Consider the following 15,582-nt stretch of genomic DNA (forward strand, 5'->3'; position numbering starts at 1 on the left):
CTTCCTGGTCCCCTGCTAGGTAATTCAACAGCTGAGTTGAGTTACAACTCAGCTTCTACTCAATCCACAGCATCCAAATACATAATCCTTCATTTAGATGTGTGCGTGTATACACTCATATGCATTGTATGCATATTTAGTAACCTCCCAGCAGTACTTTTCCTGTAGCTTACACCTACCATTACAAACTGCAATGCTGTACTTCTGAGAAAACAGGAAGATGCATCTATAACAAGTATTTCTTTTCTAATTAAGTTATGCAATAGAAGAGTATCAAAGAAATGAGCTGCAGCAGATAAAATATATATTTACATATATATGTACATATTGAAATACATTTTTTAACTGTAAAGTCCAAAAGCCTTTACTTGTAAACCATCTTTTGCTTCACAGATGCCAGAAATTAGGCTGCTTTTCAGAGGTGGGAATAGGAGAGTGAATGCAATCATACTGCACATCTCACATGGTCACACAGATTTCAGTTTGGCTTCACTGCAACAACCACAGTTAGGTTTTCTTTCTTTTATTGCTGGATTTTCGTGAGGTTTTTTTTTTTTCTTCTTAGGAAGAAAGAAGAGAGAGGATTCAACAGTGTCTAAAAACAAAACATCCTTTATAAGCATTGTTTTTCCCCTTGAAATCTCTGTCCAGAAAGAAGTAATATTTATCCATTTTTAAACATTCCCCATTAAAAACAAACACAAACATGAATAGCACACAGCTTGAATAGAGGATAGGTCAACAGTTATAAATCACTATCATGTAAACTATCTAGCCTCACATTTACAACTTTGATACATTAGAGAATCCCTGGCACCGAGAAGCCGTACAGCTGAACTCTTGCTTTGAAATTTTCCATTGCACTCGTTACAAAGGGGCACTTTGACACGAGCCGAGCACCTTATGTAGTGCTGCTACCGAGCACGTGATCCACGGCGGTCCCAGAGCACCCTCCATGGGATGGAACAGCTATGGAGCCACCCACAGAACAGAAGATGGCTCATTGACCATTCCACAGGTGATTAAGCTGTGATACTTCATCACCATGCAAAAAAAACCCCCGACTGCTGAAATACTCCTTCCTCCCAAGTTGAAACTGGATGTTTTACATTTTCCGTTCGTTTAGTGCGTGTGCTTATGAGTCGAAGAGAATTTAGCCTAAGTGAGGCTGTCTTCTCAGACAAATGTTGAAGAGTTGGCAAAATCACCCCTACTGAAGCAGTTACTTCTGTCCCATTTCTCAAAGCTAATCTTCCTCAGACACCGCCGAGCAAGATTAGATTTGTCAGACAAATGTAATTTGTAACTGTTTCAAGACTATGTGTGTTTAATTATCAACTAAGATCAGTTTTAAAATTCCTTACTTCAAAGGCAAAACCTTTGGCATTTTCTAATTCTTTCCTATTCTACTTCATATCTATCAGTTGAGCATCTGGCTTCTCATTTTGAAAGGAAATGTAGGAGGTACAGATTCCGTAGCAGAGGGCATTCATGCTTGGTCTGTCTCCTTACGTGTTGTTATTCAAAACTGTTTTCCTAGTATATAGGCTTCCCAGGCTCACGCTTCTGCTTACAGACTAGGACGTATTTTCTTGCTTCCTTGATGTGTAGTCCTAGCAATGAAAGGTTAATGGCCAGATGCAGCAAAGCAGTCCTCAAAAACAAAATGCAGGAAAAACAGCCATTACTGAACAATTAATAAAAATAAAACTGTATACTGTAAACCATTATCTCAGCCTGACTCATCCAGTGCTAAATGCCTCCAATTTTGCAGAACAGCTTTGAAGATTTGGCTGCACATCCATTTTTATATGTGACATCTCAGCATAGGCTGAGCACTTCAGCCTAAATCTACATATAAATCCCAAAGTCATAGAACTAATTAAAAATTCCAACATGGAAAACTGTGATAACAGCTTTAACAATCTTAAGAGAAATTAAAAGAAAGGGAGAAGGCACTCTTCAATTAATCCTCCTCCCAAAAAACTAATTTCCTACTGCCTTCCCTCCACAGACTGCTAACATTTTTTTTAAAAAGAGTATCTAGCTAAGTCATCATGGCAGCCATGTGTACAACTCTTGTCAGGAAAAAAAAAAACAAGAGAAAAAACACACATTACGGACCAAAGTGTTGGCTCTGAGCAGAGCAGAGCAAACCACTGCAATTAATACCTCAACTCCTGCAAAAGGCAACAACTTCAAACAGAAGAGCCAGATAAAATAGGGAAAACCAACTTCTGCCTAAATATAACAGCCTGCTACAACAACTTCATGCAACCCATAAATCTTGTGGCTACTGTAAAGCTTCACAGTCAATTAAATGTAGAACAATCTCGATTAATATCTTTGGGGGTGAAGGACAGCGAAGACATTCATTCGTATTTTCCTACCAGCTTCCTTAGACATGTTTCTGTCTGCAGATCAGTTCCTCTTGAGCTCTTAACACTTGAACACTATCACAGAATCTCAACGCCAAAAACTTGAAAGGCTTCGTATGGACTATGGGCTCAGCCTCCTGCTTTTCTGTGTCATCTGCATAGCTAATTTTTCCATATGATAAACAAAGCAGAGAGGAAATCTGTTATCATTTTTAACTGCAAGACTCAAATCAAAGCCACGTGCTACATAAACTTTTATGCACAAGTGGAAAAAACCTAAAAGTTTTGACATGTCCACCAAGCACATAAGCTAAGCTCAAGAATAGCAATCCTCTTTAGATGTAAATACAGAAGAATTATTTATTATGTGTGCAAGAACTCATAAAAATCACAAAAGAGATGAGGTTGGAAGCGACTTCTGGAGATAACCTAATCCAATGCCCTTCCCCAAAGCACGGGCAGCCAGAACCGGTTGCTTTGGCCTGCATCCCGCTGGATTTTGACTGTCGCCAGGGATGGCGTCTCTGCAGCTTCTCTGGGCAACCTGTTACTGTGTTCAACCACCCTCAAGATTCCTCAGAGCCAGAGAAATCCAAGTCAGGTCACAGGCAGGTGAGTTTCAGGCTGCTATATTTATTTATTTATTTTAAATGAGGCAAATTAATTGCTGCTAAAAAGCAGCTCTGGAAAATCAAGTCCCCTAATTCACAGGGGAGGATGTCCAGCAGGGCAGTGACCATACTGATTTGAGACTATTTCATGTCTAACCAAAATATTATTTTTAATGATATGTAGAGATGTTCAACAACTTTCACGCCAAACAGAAATTACTGAGTTATTCTAGACTTCTAGCACATTAGCATTTAAGAAAATATTTTGTAACACATAAAAGAACGGCACTCCTTTGCAACACTTGAATAAAGTGCCAATAAATTTCTGCTGATTAAAACATGTTATTATACTACGACGTAACAGAAAGCTATCTTGCTATTATCAGACCCTAGAGATAACAGATGAAAAACATTACTTAAAGGCAATCAAACATAAAAGTTTTGGACTCAAGCCTTTTTTTTTTTGTTGCACCTCTTGGTCATAATTTTAACATGAAATACTACAATCACAAGTTCAGAAGTGGAAAAACCATACCAAACTCTGGGAAAAGTTCATGCAGGGAACGTGGTGTTTGTCCATGAACGCTCAGGATGCTAAAATCATATTTAAACCTCTTAACGATGTTTTCAGAACAGCTCAGCTGCATGGTAAACACTGTGATGCCAGGTGGCTACTCTCAAGGCATCTTAAAAGGAAGTGCTTTCTGAAGACTACATGAATAACTTCTAAAACTTCCCTAGGAAATTGTCAGCATTTAGTTAAGAATTGGTGGGTTCAAGCACTTCCACAAATGGCTTATTGTATTTAACCTGGTTGAAGGAGTGAGCGTGTGTGTAAATTTTTCCCCCACATGGCATAACCTGAAATGCTTGTTTACAAGACATAAATGAAAGTGCTTTCCTACTGAACGTGCCTGCCACCACTGTGGTATCGAAACTATCAGTGAAGCTGCTACACTTCGCTTAAGGTGCTCCGTGACCTAACCTGGCTAGTCTCAGAACCACGCTCTCCTAAGTTTCCTGCTCAAACTAAATAATTATAGCTTCTTTGAACAGATGTCAGATGGTCCTACGCTGAGTGAGCGGAGTCAAAGCCAGAGCTGCTCAGAACAGCTCAGAGGATGTGATACAAGAAACTACGCTGCATATCCCCGCATCCTTCACAGTCTAAAGGTGACACGGTAGCCATTCATAATCTTTTAACAGCCTTTTTTTTTTCCCCCTTTTGTTATATTTTTTGTGAGAAGCAGCTACTATATTCCACCCAACAGATAAACAACTCAGATGCCTGTCATACGTGAATGGACGTGGAGCGATGTATGACTCGGTGAAACCACGGACAGGTATTCTTCTGCAGACAGCAACCTGACATAAAGCACCTAGAAGCTGATCTCAATAGCTGTGACTAACAACAGTGGGAGAGACGGTTTCTCAAGTAGCTGAATTCCAGACCATTCAAGGCTCACCTTAAATCGCCCCCTGAAACAAATGCTACCATAAAAACTGTCTGGGTTCATATGTAACACTTTAAAAAGCCATATTTGACAGCTATGTTGTCATAACTGTGAAATACAGACCTCCTCTACTTCAGAGCTGTGAAATATTACTTCTCTTTCCTGCTTAAGGAACAGATGCCTGTGAATTATGATGCTGTAATTCCATTGAGGGGTTCCAGGGATGTCAAACCACAAAGGCAAAGTCTGAACGGTTCACAAAGTTACCTGAACAGAGCGGTGGAATTACAGCCCTGTCATGCAAAAGTTACCTTTTTAAACGTGCGTGAATCTACATCTTTTTCCTTGCATCTTTTCTTCTCTTTCTTTTCCCTATATACTCGTTCAGCCTCTCAACCCACTCTCCTGTTTTTCCTCAGGCCTCCTCTTCTTTCTCCAGGTGGAATACCACTCCCACCTGATTTTGGAATGCAAATTAGTTGTTCAAAGGACCATCTGATTCTGAAAAGTGGTCTGTTTTTCTAAAAGCTTTTTCCTAGCGGGTGCGAATGTAGTGGTGAATTCATCTAACATCTTTACAGCCTCCCAGAAAACCATGCCAATAACATTCTGAGTAAGAGCAACATTTGAAAGAAAATTAACAAAAGACTCTGAAGCCATGGGAACATTTTCACATACCGTTACCAAAGGCAGCTGCTAATGTTATTGCCGGTACTCTGCTTTTGGCTGCACAGCCCTGCCAATGACATGCCAAGATGCCTCAGCTGACCTTCATCATCTTCAGGACCAAAGACATCTTTGTAAGGACATGCAGTCGCCTCTTTGCTATCTAGGGGACGGGGGGGAGATGAGATAGCCTGCACAGCTGGAGACCTGGGTGGCATAAAAACGCCTGGGAAAATCCTGGAGATTTACGTACCAAAGGCAGCCAGCTCAACTCCAGCCACATGAGGTAGCCAGGGCACACAACCCAAAATATGGCTCTTGCAGAACCAGCTCACATGTGTCCATACCATGTGCCTCCCACCTGCTCCGATAGCAGGCTGCTGAAATCCTGGGAGTTACTTCAGGTGTCTTTGTACCCGTGGAACATTTTACTCACAAATCAGATTAGTGGAACTTGAGGGGGGGGGCGGGGGAAAACTGAGTTTTCAGCTTAACCACAACAAAAAAACCCCACCAAAACTTATTATCTTACGGCCTTCTGAAGACAAGAATTCACTGAGCCTGAGTTTGCACTTTATATCTCTACGCCAGACTCCCCAAATCTCCAAAGCAAGATATTAAAGATTAATATTTTTTAATAATAAATCTCAACAACAGTCAAGGGGTACAGTCTAATGAGCACAAGCCCATAATATTCACTTACTACTGCATTTTTATTCTAAAATACTGATTGCTAAAAGACTGGATATAAAAATCCCATCAACATATACGGTTTATGGTTATCATTACATTGATTAGTTGTTTTAATTTGAGAATTTTGGATATGAATCCCAGTTCCAGCACATAAAATTTTCCATTGAAAGCAGATTTTGGCATTCTTTGCATGAGATACAGTGGTTAGTGTTAACATGCAACCAAAAATTTTATGCAGGCAAATAAACTTACTTCCTTTTCTTTGGGCTCACTTCCAAAACACTGTTTTTAATATATGATGTACAAATGTCCCATAACACTGTTTTATATTAAAAGCATGAGCCAGAAATGTCCTCTGAGAACACTTCTTAGGTCAGTATTTTTCATTTGTTATTATTATTCATGCCTACATACCTATATGGAAATATAGAATCACCTACAACATATTTAATTTCTTCAGAGGACAATACTTCAGGAACAAAATTTAGCACGTCCTACTAAATGGTGTGAACACACTGAGAAAGATTTATTCACTTGACTCCTCTTAAGAACACTAGTTGCAGAAACATTTTGACCTTCTACTCAAAAAGCTGAACATGGTTAAAAAAAACCCAGATGATCGCACGAAGCTGCGTGTGCTGATTTTTTTCAGTTAACACATGTGGATGGACGTTCTCAAGCATCTCAGTGAAGCCAGGCGTTCAGATAACGTACAAGTCAAAGCCAATCTCTCTCACGCACTGGAATATACTGCACTTTCATTTCTGACAAATCTGGATTTTACTACTGTTTTAGCGACAGACTCCATTCTCCCTCTGTGAACACACACACACACACATCTCGCCTCCTTTCTAGGATCATTAACGCACTGCAACCAGGAGCGTGACTGCAATTTGCAGATGAAACAGGATTAGAAGCTCATCCTACCAGGGATCTACTTTGGTACAAGCCCCACGAGGCTGCGAAGAACTCCCAATGTACCAGGAGGTGGTTGGCTTGCACCGAAAGCCCGTGATGATTTTAACTACAACTGGTTGGTTTCACTTAGTACATGGATACACTCCTTGAGGAGTGCTGTAGACATAATTACGCTGCAACAGAGAGGCCTCTTTGCCAGTGATAAATGGTACTTCAAAAAAAAATATGCAATAATGTAAAATCCACTCCAAAAACTCAATTGTGAGAAATGTGGGTTTCTCCATTCACTTTTGTTACACAAAATATTCACATCTGTGGGTACTCTATGCACTTGCTGTAAATAGAACGCAAGATCAGAATAATTTTCAGGTATATTAAGAAACAAATGGCATTATTACTACAAGTTTCCATTTCTGCTGGGGTTTGTTGGGTTTTTGTGGGGTTTGGGAGGATGGTTTGGATTTTTACCTGAACCACTGTAAGACGATGATGAAGGTGTTCGCCTTGAAAAGCTTTTCACAGCAAGACTCTGCCCTCGCTGTTTCCGCCTCCAAGCCGTTCGGCATTTGGAGTCTATGCTTTGCTTGATTCGATACCAGTCAGATTCTGTGATTCCAAACTTGTAAAATAGGTGACCTGTAATTAGAGAGGAACACAAAGGGGTGAAAATAGAATCATAGAATCACTTTGGTTGGAAAAGACCTTTGCGATCATCAAGTCCAACCTTTAAGCTAACCCTGCCATCCCACCACTAAACCCTGTCCCTCAGCACCTCATCCATCCTTCTTTTAAATCCCTCCAGGGATGAGGACTCAACCACCTCCCTGGGCAGCCCCTTCCAGAGCCTGACAGCCCTTTCGGTGAAGAAGTTTTTCCTAATGTCCAACCTAAACCTGCCCTGGTGCAACTTCAAACCATTCCCCCTCGTCCTATCGCCCGTTACCAGGGAGCAGAGGCCGACCCCCCCCTCCCTACAGCCTCCTCTCAGGCAGTTGTAGAGGGCCATCAGGTCTCCCCTCAGCCTCCTCTGCTCCAGACTAAATAACCCCAGTTCCCTCAGCCGCTCCTCGTATGACTTGTAAATCAGCCTAAATCTGTATTTACAGGAAAATGCATAGATGACACGCTGTCACACCAAGGTGAACAAGGCCACTCTGAAAATGTTAGAGCTGCCCTTGTGCTTGACACTGCCTAAAGGAATACCATGACATTACGACAAACACCAAAGCTATGCAGTGATACGATTTCAACAGCTATTCACAAAATGAAGTAACCATACGTATGCACAGTTACGTATTTAAAAATGTCAGTGGTCTGTGAAATTTTCTAATCTACATTTCTACCCACGGAAATCGCGCTATTACATTCAAGCTGTGCAACACTGACCAGCAGAAGGATCCAGCACTGCAAAGCCAAAACTGGATAAAGCTTTGTTTCTCACTGAGAGTGCCCCACAATACGTGTAAGGTAAGTCTGATAAGCAGGAAGCCATATAAAGCTCCGTATTAAAAAACAAACAAACAAACAAAAAAAAACACCACAAAAAAGCCCCCCAAAAAACTCTTTTAAAGCTCAGTTCAAAATTCATCAGAATCCAATAAAAATGCAACACAAAACTAGAATCTTCTGAAAGTGTTACTACTCGTATTAAGTCATTTAAAGACCCACATCATGCACGTTCCAGCATTTGGTGCTAAGTTGCCAAACTCTTGTAGAAACACAACGTTGACTCGTGCTTCAAACTGATTATTTTGAAACAAAACTCGTGCAGATTGAGTCTTGCTGCCAACTCAAACCAGGTTCGTTATCACGTGCAAGCTCTGCACCCGAAGGGCAAGCCTAGTTATACAGGAAACAGAGGGAACAAAAAGACTTTCAGGTGCAACAAGGAATCCTTGTTTCAACATCTGGACAAGTGGCTTTAAAGCTGGGAAGGAAAAAGTAAATCCAAAGGTTCAGAACCTGTGAATTAGAACAGAACTATCTGAACATTCAACATTCTCTAAAACTTCAGTGCTTCTAAGCTTTCCAGGTTTAGACGTGCAATACTGCAGTTAAAAAGCAATGCAAAGCTGTCCTATATGCTTTTACTCAACATGACTATGCTTGAGGGGTCTCCAAGGTTCTTATTTTCCTTTAAGTATCTGCTGTTTTCCATACCCCGCTAAGTAAAATTATCTTTTCAACCTACTGGGTTTTCGATTCTACTCTCAAATAGGATCCGGATCCTGTGAAGTACTTGCTTAAGCTGTTGTATAGTCCTAGCAACAGGATATTTGTGGCCTACAGCTGCAAAATTCCAGGATTGCACAAACTAAGGGCTTTGTACTTTCATTTGTATTACCAGTGAGCCCAGAGTCCTCAGAAATGACAACCTTACTGATAGTAAGTTAGTAAGATAGTTAAGTGGAGTCCTGGATCTCTTAAGTCATCATCATTTTTTAAACACATTTCTTTGCCAATGTTTTAAATAATTTTTTTATCGATCTGTTCAAAAAGCAGTTTGAAATAAAGTAGAGCACATACAGGAGGAAAACGTTGGCATCAAAAAGCTCATTCAAAAGTGCCTTAAAGGCCCCAAGATTTCTCCCTGGCAAGTGACAGCAAGCACGTTACTTAGAGGTTGCTTTACAACGCCCACATTGTGTCTCCAAAAAGAGGGTGGGAGTAGGGAAGGAGGAAAATCCACTGAAATCATCATCGCTGCTGTGCAACAGTTTCCTTTCCATAGGTGTCAGCAAAAGGAAAGCACATTCCGTATTGTAAATACTGAGACCGCATTTCTCAGTGTAATCTCTTACTGATAGGCACTACACAGAGAAGTGGGTTTATAAATGTTTGCAGCAATGTCCAATAAAAACAGTTGTGCTTTAACCCTTCATACGACTTCAGCTATCGCTACATATAAAAGTACTTGTGCACTCCTACATAAAACACAGTCGTATGCTCTGTGGTTTTTTTTGAAAAAATATCCGTATTTCATTCATAAATACATTTTAATGACTTTCACATTGTATGCTGCTCTGTTTAGAGAAGGGACTGAATCAACGGTAGGTCAGAGGAAACTCTCATAGAAAAGTGTCTTGCTAGGAATTTTAACTACTACAGCGTCATTCATGGGATATGCCAGGGTGTCACTTAAATCAAAGAGAAATCAAAAGCCATATAGGTTATTTGGGACCAGATAGTCTCAGGTGCGGTGAGATCTTCATATGAGGAGACCCAAGCCGTGCAGGACAAGAGCTTGAAAAAGATGATGAGTGCCAGAGCTGTGACATAAAACGTCCCAGAAATTGCTTTATTGAGGAAAGAAAGGAAAAGACCACCTCCTACTTAGGGATCGCAAAAGCTGTCATTTAACGAATGTGATAAGGAATGGCCATGAAATACTGGATAGAGAGATCACTACCTTCATGCAGAGAACATGACGACACAGGAAAGCATGGAAAATAGAGAACAAGCTACACAGGGTAGAGTCAGGGAAGATTTTAGGCTAGAGAGACCTAAGACAGCAGGCACAGATTTTCAAAGCCAGGAGTGCTTATTTCTTTTCCCTCACTCATTAAACTCCTACTTAGCTGTTACAGCGGTCAAAGGTGTAAAACTGATACAGATGAAACGCCTGCTGTTTGCACAGATTTTTACCATGACTGCATACTCGGTTACAGTAACTGCATGGGCAAATTAGGCATGAAAAATTAGCCCATAAGTACAGAGATAGTTGATATAAAGGTTAAACGAATTTCAGATGTATAAATCTATCCAGTTGGTATTACAATCTAAAATGTTATTCTACGAACAGGTCTTTAGCAACCACATTTCATAACAGTCCACCGATGACTGAAGAAAAACCTAATGCTAATGACAGTGGAGTATTTTGTAAGTAGATAAAAAGTTCACCATAACATTAGAAATATGATTTACCTGTAGTAGAAAGAGACATCCCGAAAACATGTGCAAACAATTTTAGAAAACTGAAGCGTGCTGACTTTCTGTTCTTTATCCATAAACGATCACATGCAGGAGAGCTTTCGGCTGTCTCATTCTGACTATGTCAAATACCAAAACCAGTTAGAAAGGCAGCACTAAAGCAAGATTCAGCAAATGAGACCTTTAACTTTGGGAAGCCCGTATTAGAAAAGACAGAAATACTTCAGTGAGAAGGGATTTGACTTCTTCAGAACGTTTGCTAGTCAAAAGCAGCCTGAAGCACTGTAATCTGCAAGGAGCACAGTATCTATGAGCCCCGTAACAACCCCGCTAAAAACACGCAAAAAATACATTCAGCAATGTAATTCAGCACTTTGGCAGCAAGCCAACAGGATTTTGGAAGGCAGATGCTCCTATACAAGAGCAGGGAAGGAAAGGGTTTAGATCATCTAAGGATGGCTGACTGGGTTTTTAGCCATCTTTTCATTTAGGACAATGAATGGTTGCCGGTAACATTCAAAACAAAGGATGTGCTTGTTTTTAAACACCGAGTCCAAAGTTTGCTTGCTTTGGGAACCTCACTTGCTAAACAAAGCTTTCTATGAAAACACACCAGAGACTTAAAACAGTTCAATGATTTAACAAACTGCAAGAGCTTGAGCGATTTCTATAGACCAGGATACAGACCAGCAGCAGCTTGGGGGCCAAAAAGGTCTGCACGAAGAATTCAGAGACACGGGCTGCGCTGAAATGCGCAGAGGAAATCACTTTGGTTTGAAGACTTGAACGTTGGTTCTTGCTTTATCAAGCAAAAGCTTAGGAGGAAGGCATGAGGAAAATTAAAGAAGTCAGGCTTGAAAAGCCAGCAGGTGCCTCATACGAAGTTTTGCCTTCCACATCCTAGATTAGAAACACAGCACGTTTTTGCCTAAGTCCCTATAAAAAAGAAAACGAAAAGAGAAGACTGACACAAGAAGTTCCAGAATGCTTCTTTCTTCTGCACCGCAAAATAAATATTTCTGGGGTTCAAAGAAAAAAAAACAGCAGCTTGGAAATGCAGTGAAAATGATCTGGTACAAATACAAGAATCGTCAGCAATGATGTCTGAAATGACTTATATACTCCCAAAGTTTTGGAGCATCTAATGTACAAAACAAGGGGAGAAAGGGTTGGTTTAAAACCAGGGCTAATTAGGGAAAAAAAATAAAACTCGATGAAAACAATGTTCCTGAGAAAGTAATCCTCTCTCTCTTAAAGGTCAGAAGTCAGTCAGCAGACGAAACAATCCACATAAGACATTAAATTGTAAAGAAATTTAATTAAGAACAAATTGAGGAGGAAGAGAAGACATTTGCAATATCAAAACCAGACATGAAATATTCCATCTTGATACCGCGTTCAAAAGCAGCCTCCTAGAAAACAAACTTCACGTCAACAGCTGGCATTTGGGGATTGCTAGGTTGTGCTCCTTCCCATCCTCCACAAATACCACATTTCTTCAGAAAATTAAAAGGTAAATCATTATTTTCATGGACTTGGCAGCATTCCCTTTGCTGCCGTTCATAGTGAGATGGCACGGACCTTCCCTCTGTTACATTTTGAAAGATTAGGGAAAGTGTTACCCCCAGAGAATCTAACAGCCACATGTAGAAAATAAAGACATATTTACATGAAATGTGTAATCCAAACAGATTTGGTTAACTGTTCCTCCCATTTCCAAAACCAACATCATTTTTAAAGTCTAGAGAAAAAGCAACAGGATGTCATATTCAAAATCCAAATGATTAAAATGACAAACAGAATCTTTTTTTAATTGACAAGAATATGATGGATATTGTGAAAAACAAGGGCTTCAGATTCTGCCTGCACAGAATCATGAAGAGGGGCGATTATTTGGGGGTTTGGCTAACAAAATGCATTTTTTCACATAAGGGTCATACATTTGGAGTTCTTTTTATTAAACGAATAGCGTATGACAACGAAATCTGCTGTACTAAATATTGGAACAGCGGAGGAAAAAATTAAGCACCTCTGAAGTTACTTCTTGCGCCTTCAGGCTTCAATTCTTCAAACGTAATTATGGTCATGCCTTGACCATATTGAAACAATTTTAAAGAGTAATTGTTTACTCATTTGACAGCTGGGAGGGGGGGTATGAGCTCCACAGCTGGGAAGCAGCTTCCCTCTCCAAAACTCCAAAGCGTTTAGGGTTGGGCAAAGGGGAGGGCAACAGCGTCCTCATTCAAGGAAAACTCGCCCTGTTACGGTCGGGATGGCAGAGCCCTGGCAGCCTCTCCAACGTCACACGCTTGGGAACGCCGGTCGTGTCACCAGATACTCGCTTTCCATAACCTTGCTCTCATCCACAGGCTAAACAACCTCCAAAATGAGATGGGGGAGCTGTTAAAGACACGGAGAGAGGGAGGGGAGGGGAGGGAAAGAAAATTCCCTCCAAGCAATTACTCGGTTTGCCATTTAATTTCTACAGTTCCTTGGTTTAGCTGTTTGTTACAGCCATACCTGTCAAGCGCCTATACATTTATAGACTACCAGAGACTGCAGTGTGCACACTTTAGAGCGCAAACTATATTCGGGGGTACCTACAAACAGCCTCAAATACAACCCAAATCCTACACATACTTGAAAGAAGGATTTACTAAACCTGTGTTGGTGACCAGAATATTTTAAAACATTCAAATATTAAAATCAAACACTGTCTAATGTTCACAAAATCCGAACTTTTTCAAGAAATTTTCCAATTGTCAGCTTTTAAAGAAAAGAAATGCCCTGTTTTCCTAAGTGCAGAAGATACGGTTAAAGAGGATTTCTGCAAGTAAGATTCCCCAGAATTATTTTAGTGTATTCTTCAACTAAGTTATAATAATATATAAACCTGAAAATTCCATGTTAATCAAATCCCTTTCCACTTGGACAACAGGAACTCAACTCTATACTAGAGATCACAAGGAGTCTTGTCTTAGGTACCTTTATGACAAAACACACACTTGCTCATTTTACAACTGCTTTACAACAAATACCAAGAAATTCTTTACCTACAGGAAGAAAATTCAGTGTCATGACAAGAGAGCAAGGAAATTCATAAACACCACTAAGAACACAACTGAAAAAGCCAGGCACGTTCGGGGAAACACTCCAGATGTGAAAAACATCAGTTAAGTCATTGGTCTTAAGCACGAGCACGTGATTAGACAATTTAGGGAAGGAGGACTAACTTAAGGGACATCAAAAAACATTTTTTCCACAAGTGTATTGCTTATATTGGACAATTCTCCTGGCTTCCAGATGCCATCCTGATGTGGGTGCTCTATAAATACACACGCCAGCACATTAAAGAACCAAACTCTAAACATTGTGTTTGACCTTTTACAAGATAACTGGGATAGAAATGAGACTCTGGGCATAAATTTCTGCAGACTGAACTGAGATAAGCCTATCAGCGTCCCACTCCTCCTCCCCAAAATCCCAGTAACATAGGTCTTACAGTTTCCACACCACCATCTGCCCCAAACTGTGACTGCTATAGAAATTCCCCGAGTTCAAGAACAGGATGGGTTGAGGTAACATCCTACCACTCACTGCTTCCCTTTTAGAACGAAAATCTCCTTTCTAACATATCTCAAAGCAGCATGTGTTAGTTATTTCAAGAAAACCAACAATTTAAAACAATGTTTTCTCATCTCAGCTCCTAACGCAAAGCCAAGTTCAAACTAAGTACCTGTCTGGGAGGAATACCTTCTGGGATCAAAAGGGTGCATTTTGATGTACCAGCATCAAGGACAGCCAGAAGTGTTAAACTACAATCGGCAACTATTTATAAATGCTAATGACACTGTTTAGACAGTCGGCTGCTTACAGTTCTATGCACATAGAACACAACCATTGGGAAGAACAGGCAAGAAAGCTTTCCTCAATAACGTCAGCTTATTCTTATCATGTTGAGGAAACATTTCAGAAATGAACTACTTTTAAATATTTACTAAACAGCATAAAAAAGTGTTTCCAGTTACAGGCTTCTGTCTCAGTAACAGATTAAAGTGAAAGTGAATTATTCACTGCTTCGAGCGTTACGACTTTCAGTCTGAAGCTGCAGATCCCACGGTTTGGGGGATGCAGACAGGCGGCTGTAACCACACTTTCTCGTCGCGTTTGTCTCAAGCATACGAGATCAAAGACCCACTGCAAGAGACCACTCACCTCCTGCAAGTCACTGCTACAAGTCTTTCTGCTTCGGGTAAAATAGGCGGCCTCCAACACCCAGATAGTTTTTTGGGGTTTTATTTATTGGTTGGTTGTTTTGTTGGGTTTTTTTTTAAAGTCATGAGAAAGCATTACAGCCCAAAAGGCATGAGGTTTCTCTTCCTCTGTAAAACATAGCTAGAATATCTTGTAGTTTGAAAGATTTAAAGCATTTTGAAACCAAATGTTACATGAGAAAAGGAAGCAATGCTTATGTGCAGATCTGGCTCAGACTTCATCCTGGCAACATACTGTCCCTCAAAAGAAATAACTAACTTTGAATTATCAGAATATTTAACACCTAATTTGATGGTTTTAAAAGTTAGTTTTTCAAAATATTTCATTCATATTTATTAATATTTATGTTGAATATTTGCTTGAATATTTCACTTCTAACAAATCACAGAACCAGAGGAAACATGCAATTAAAAATTATTTTAAATGCCCTTGCTCTACAAATTAAAAGGACCCGTGCAGCAAAACAGGGCCCTACCAGAAGTTTCAAAACCAAAAATGAAATTAATTAGCACCTAGAATCTCCAAATTCCACCAATGTGTCCTTTTCCAAAACAGAGCAGCTCCTACATTCATACTCCTACACCTTGCCACCTTTTCTGGAAAACCAGCCAGTCCATTTTTATCTATTTTACCGAGAGCAGAACCTGTTCGATTTTG

General features: G+C 40.1%; 1 protein-coding gene across 6 annotated transcripts in view; it reads right to left on the reverse strand.

Annotated features, from left to right (window-relative positions):
* The window catches only part of LOC104125026 (BTG3 associated nuclear protein), a 309,443-nt gene that overhangs the window by 247,627 nt on the left and 46,234 nt on the right, over positions 1-15,582 (reverse strand). For all 6 annotated transcript variants that reach the window (XR_004841820.1, XR_004841821.1, XR_004841819.1 and 3 more), the window contains one exon: positions 7,189-7,356. Coding sequence is in view for 3 of the 6 variants with exons in the window: in XM_009637422.2 (XP_009635717.1) it covers positions 7,189-7,356 (168 nt within the window). In the remaining 3 variants the exon portion in view is untranslated. The remainder of the gene's footprint in view (positions 1-7,188; positions 7,357-15,582) is intronic.

Source organism: Egretta garzetta, unplaced genomic scaffold, assembly GCF_000687185.1.
Source record: "Egretta garzetta isolate BGI_Z169 unplaced genomic scaffold, ASM68718v1 scaffold284, whole genome shotgun sequence".
Taxonomy (NCBI): domain Eukaryota; kingdom Metazoa; phylum Chordata; class Aves; order Pelecaniformes; family Ardeidae; genus Egretta; species Egretta garzetta.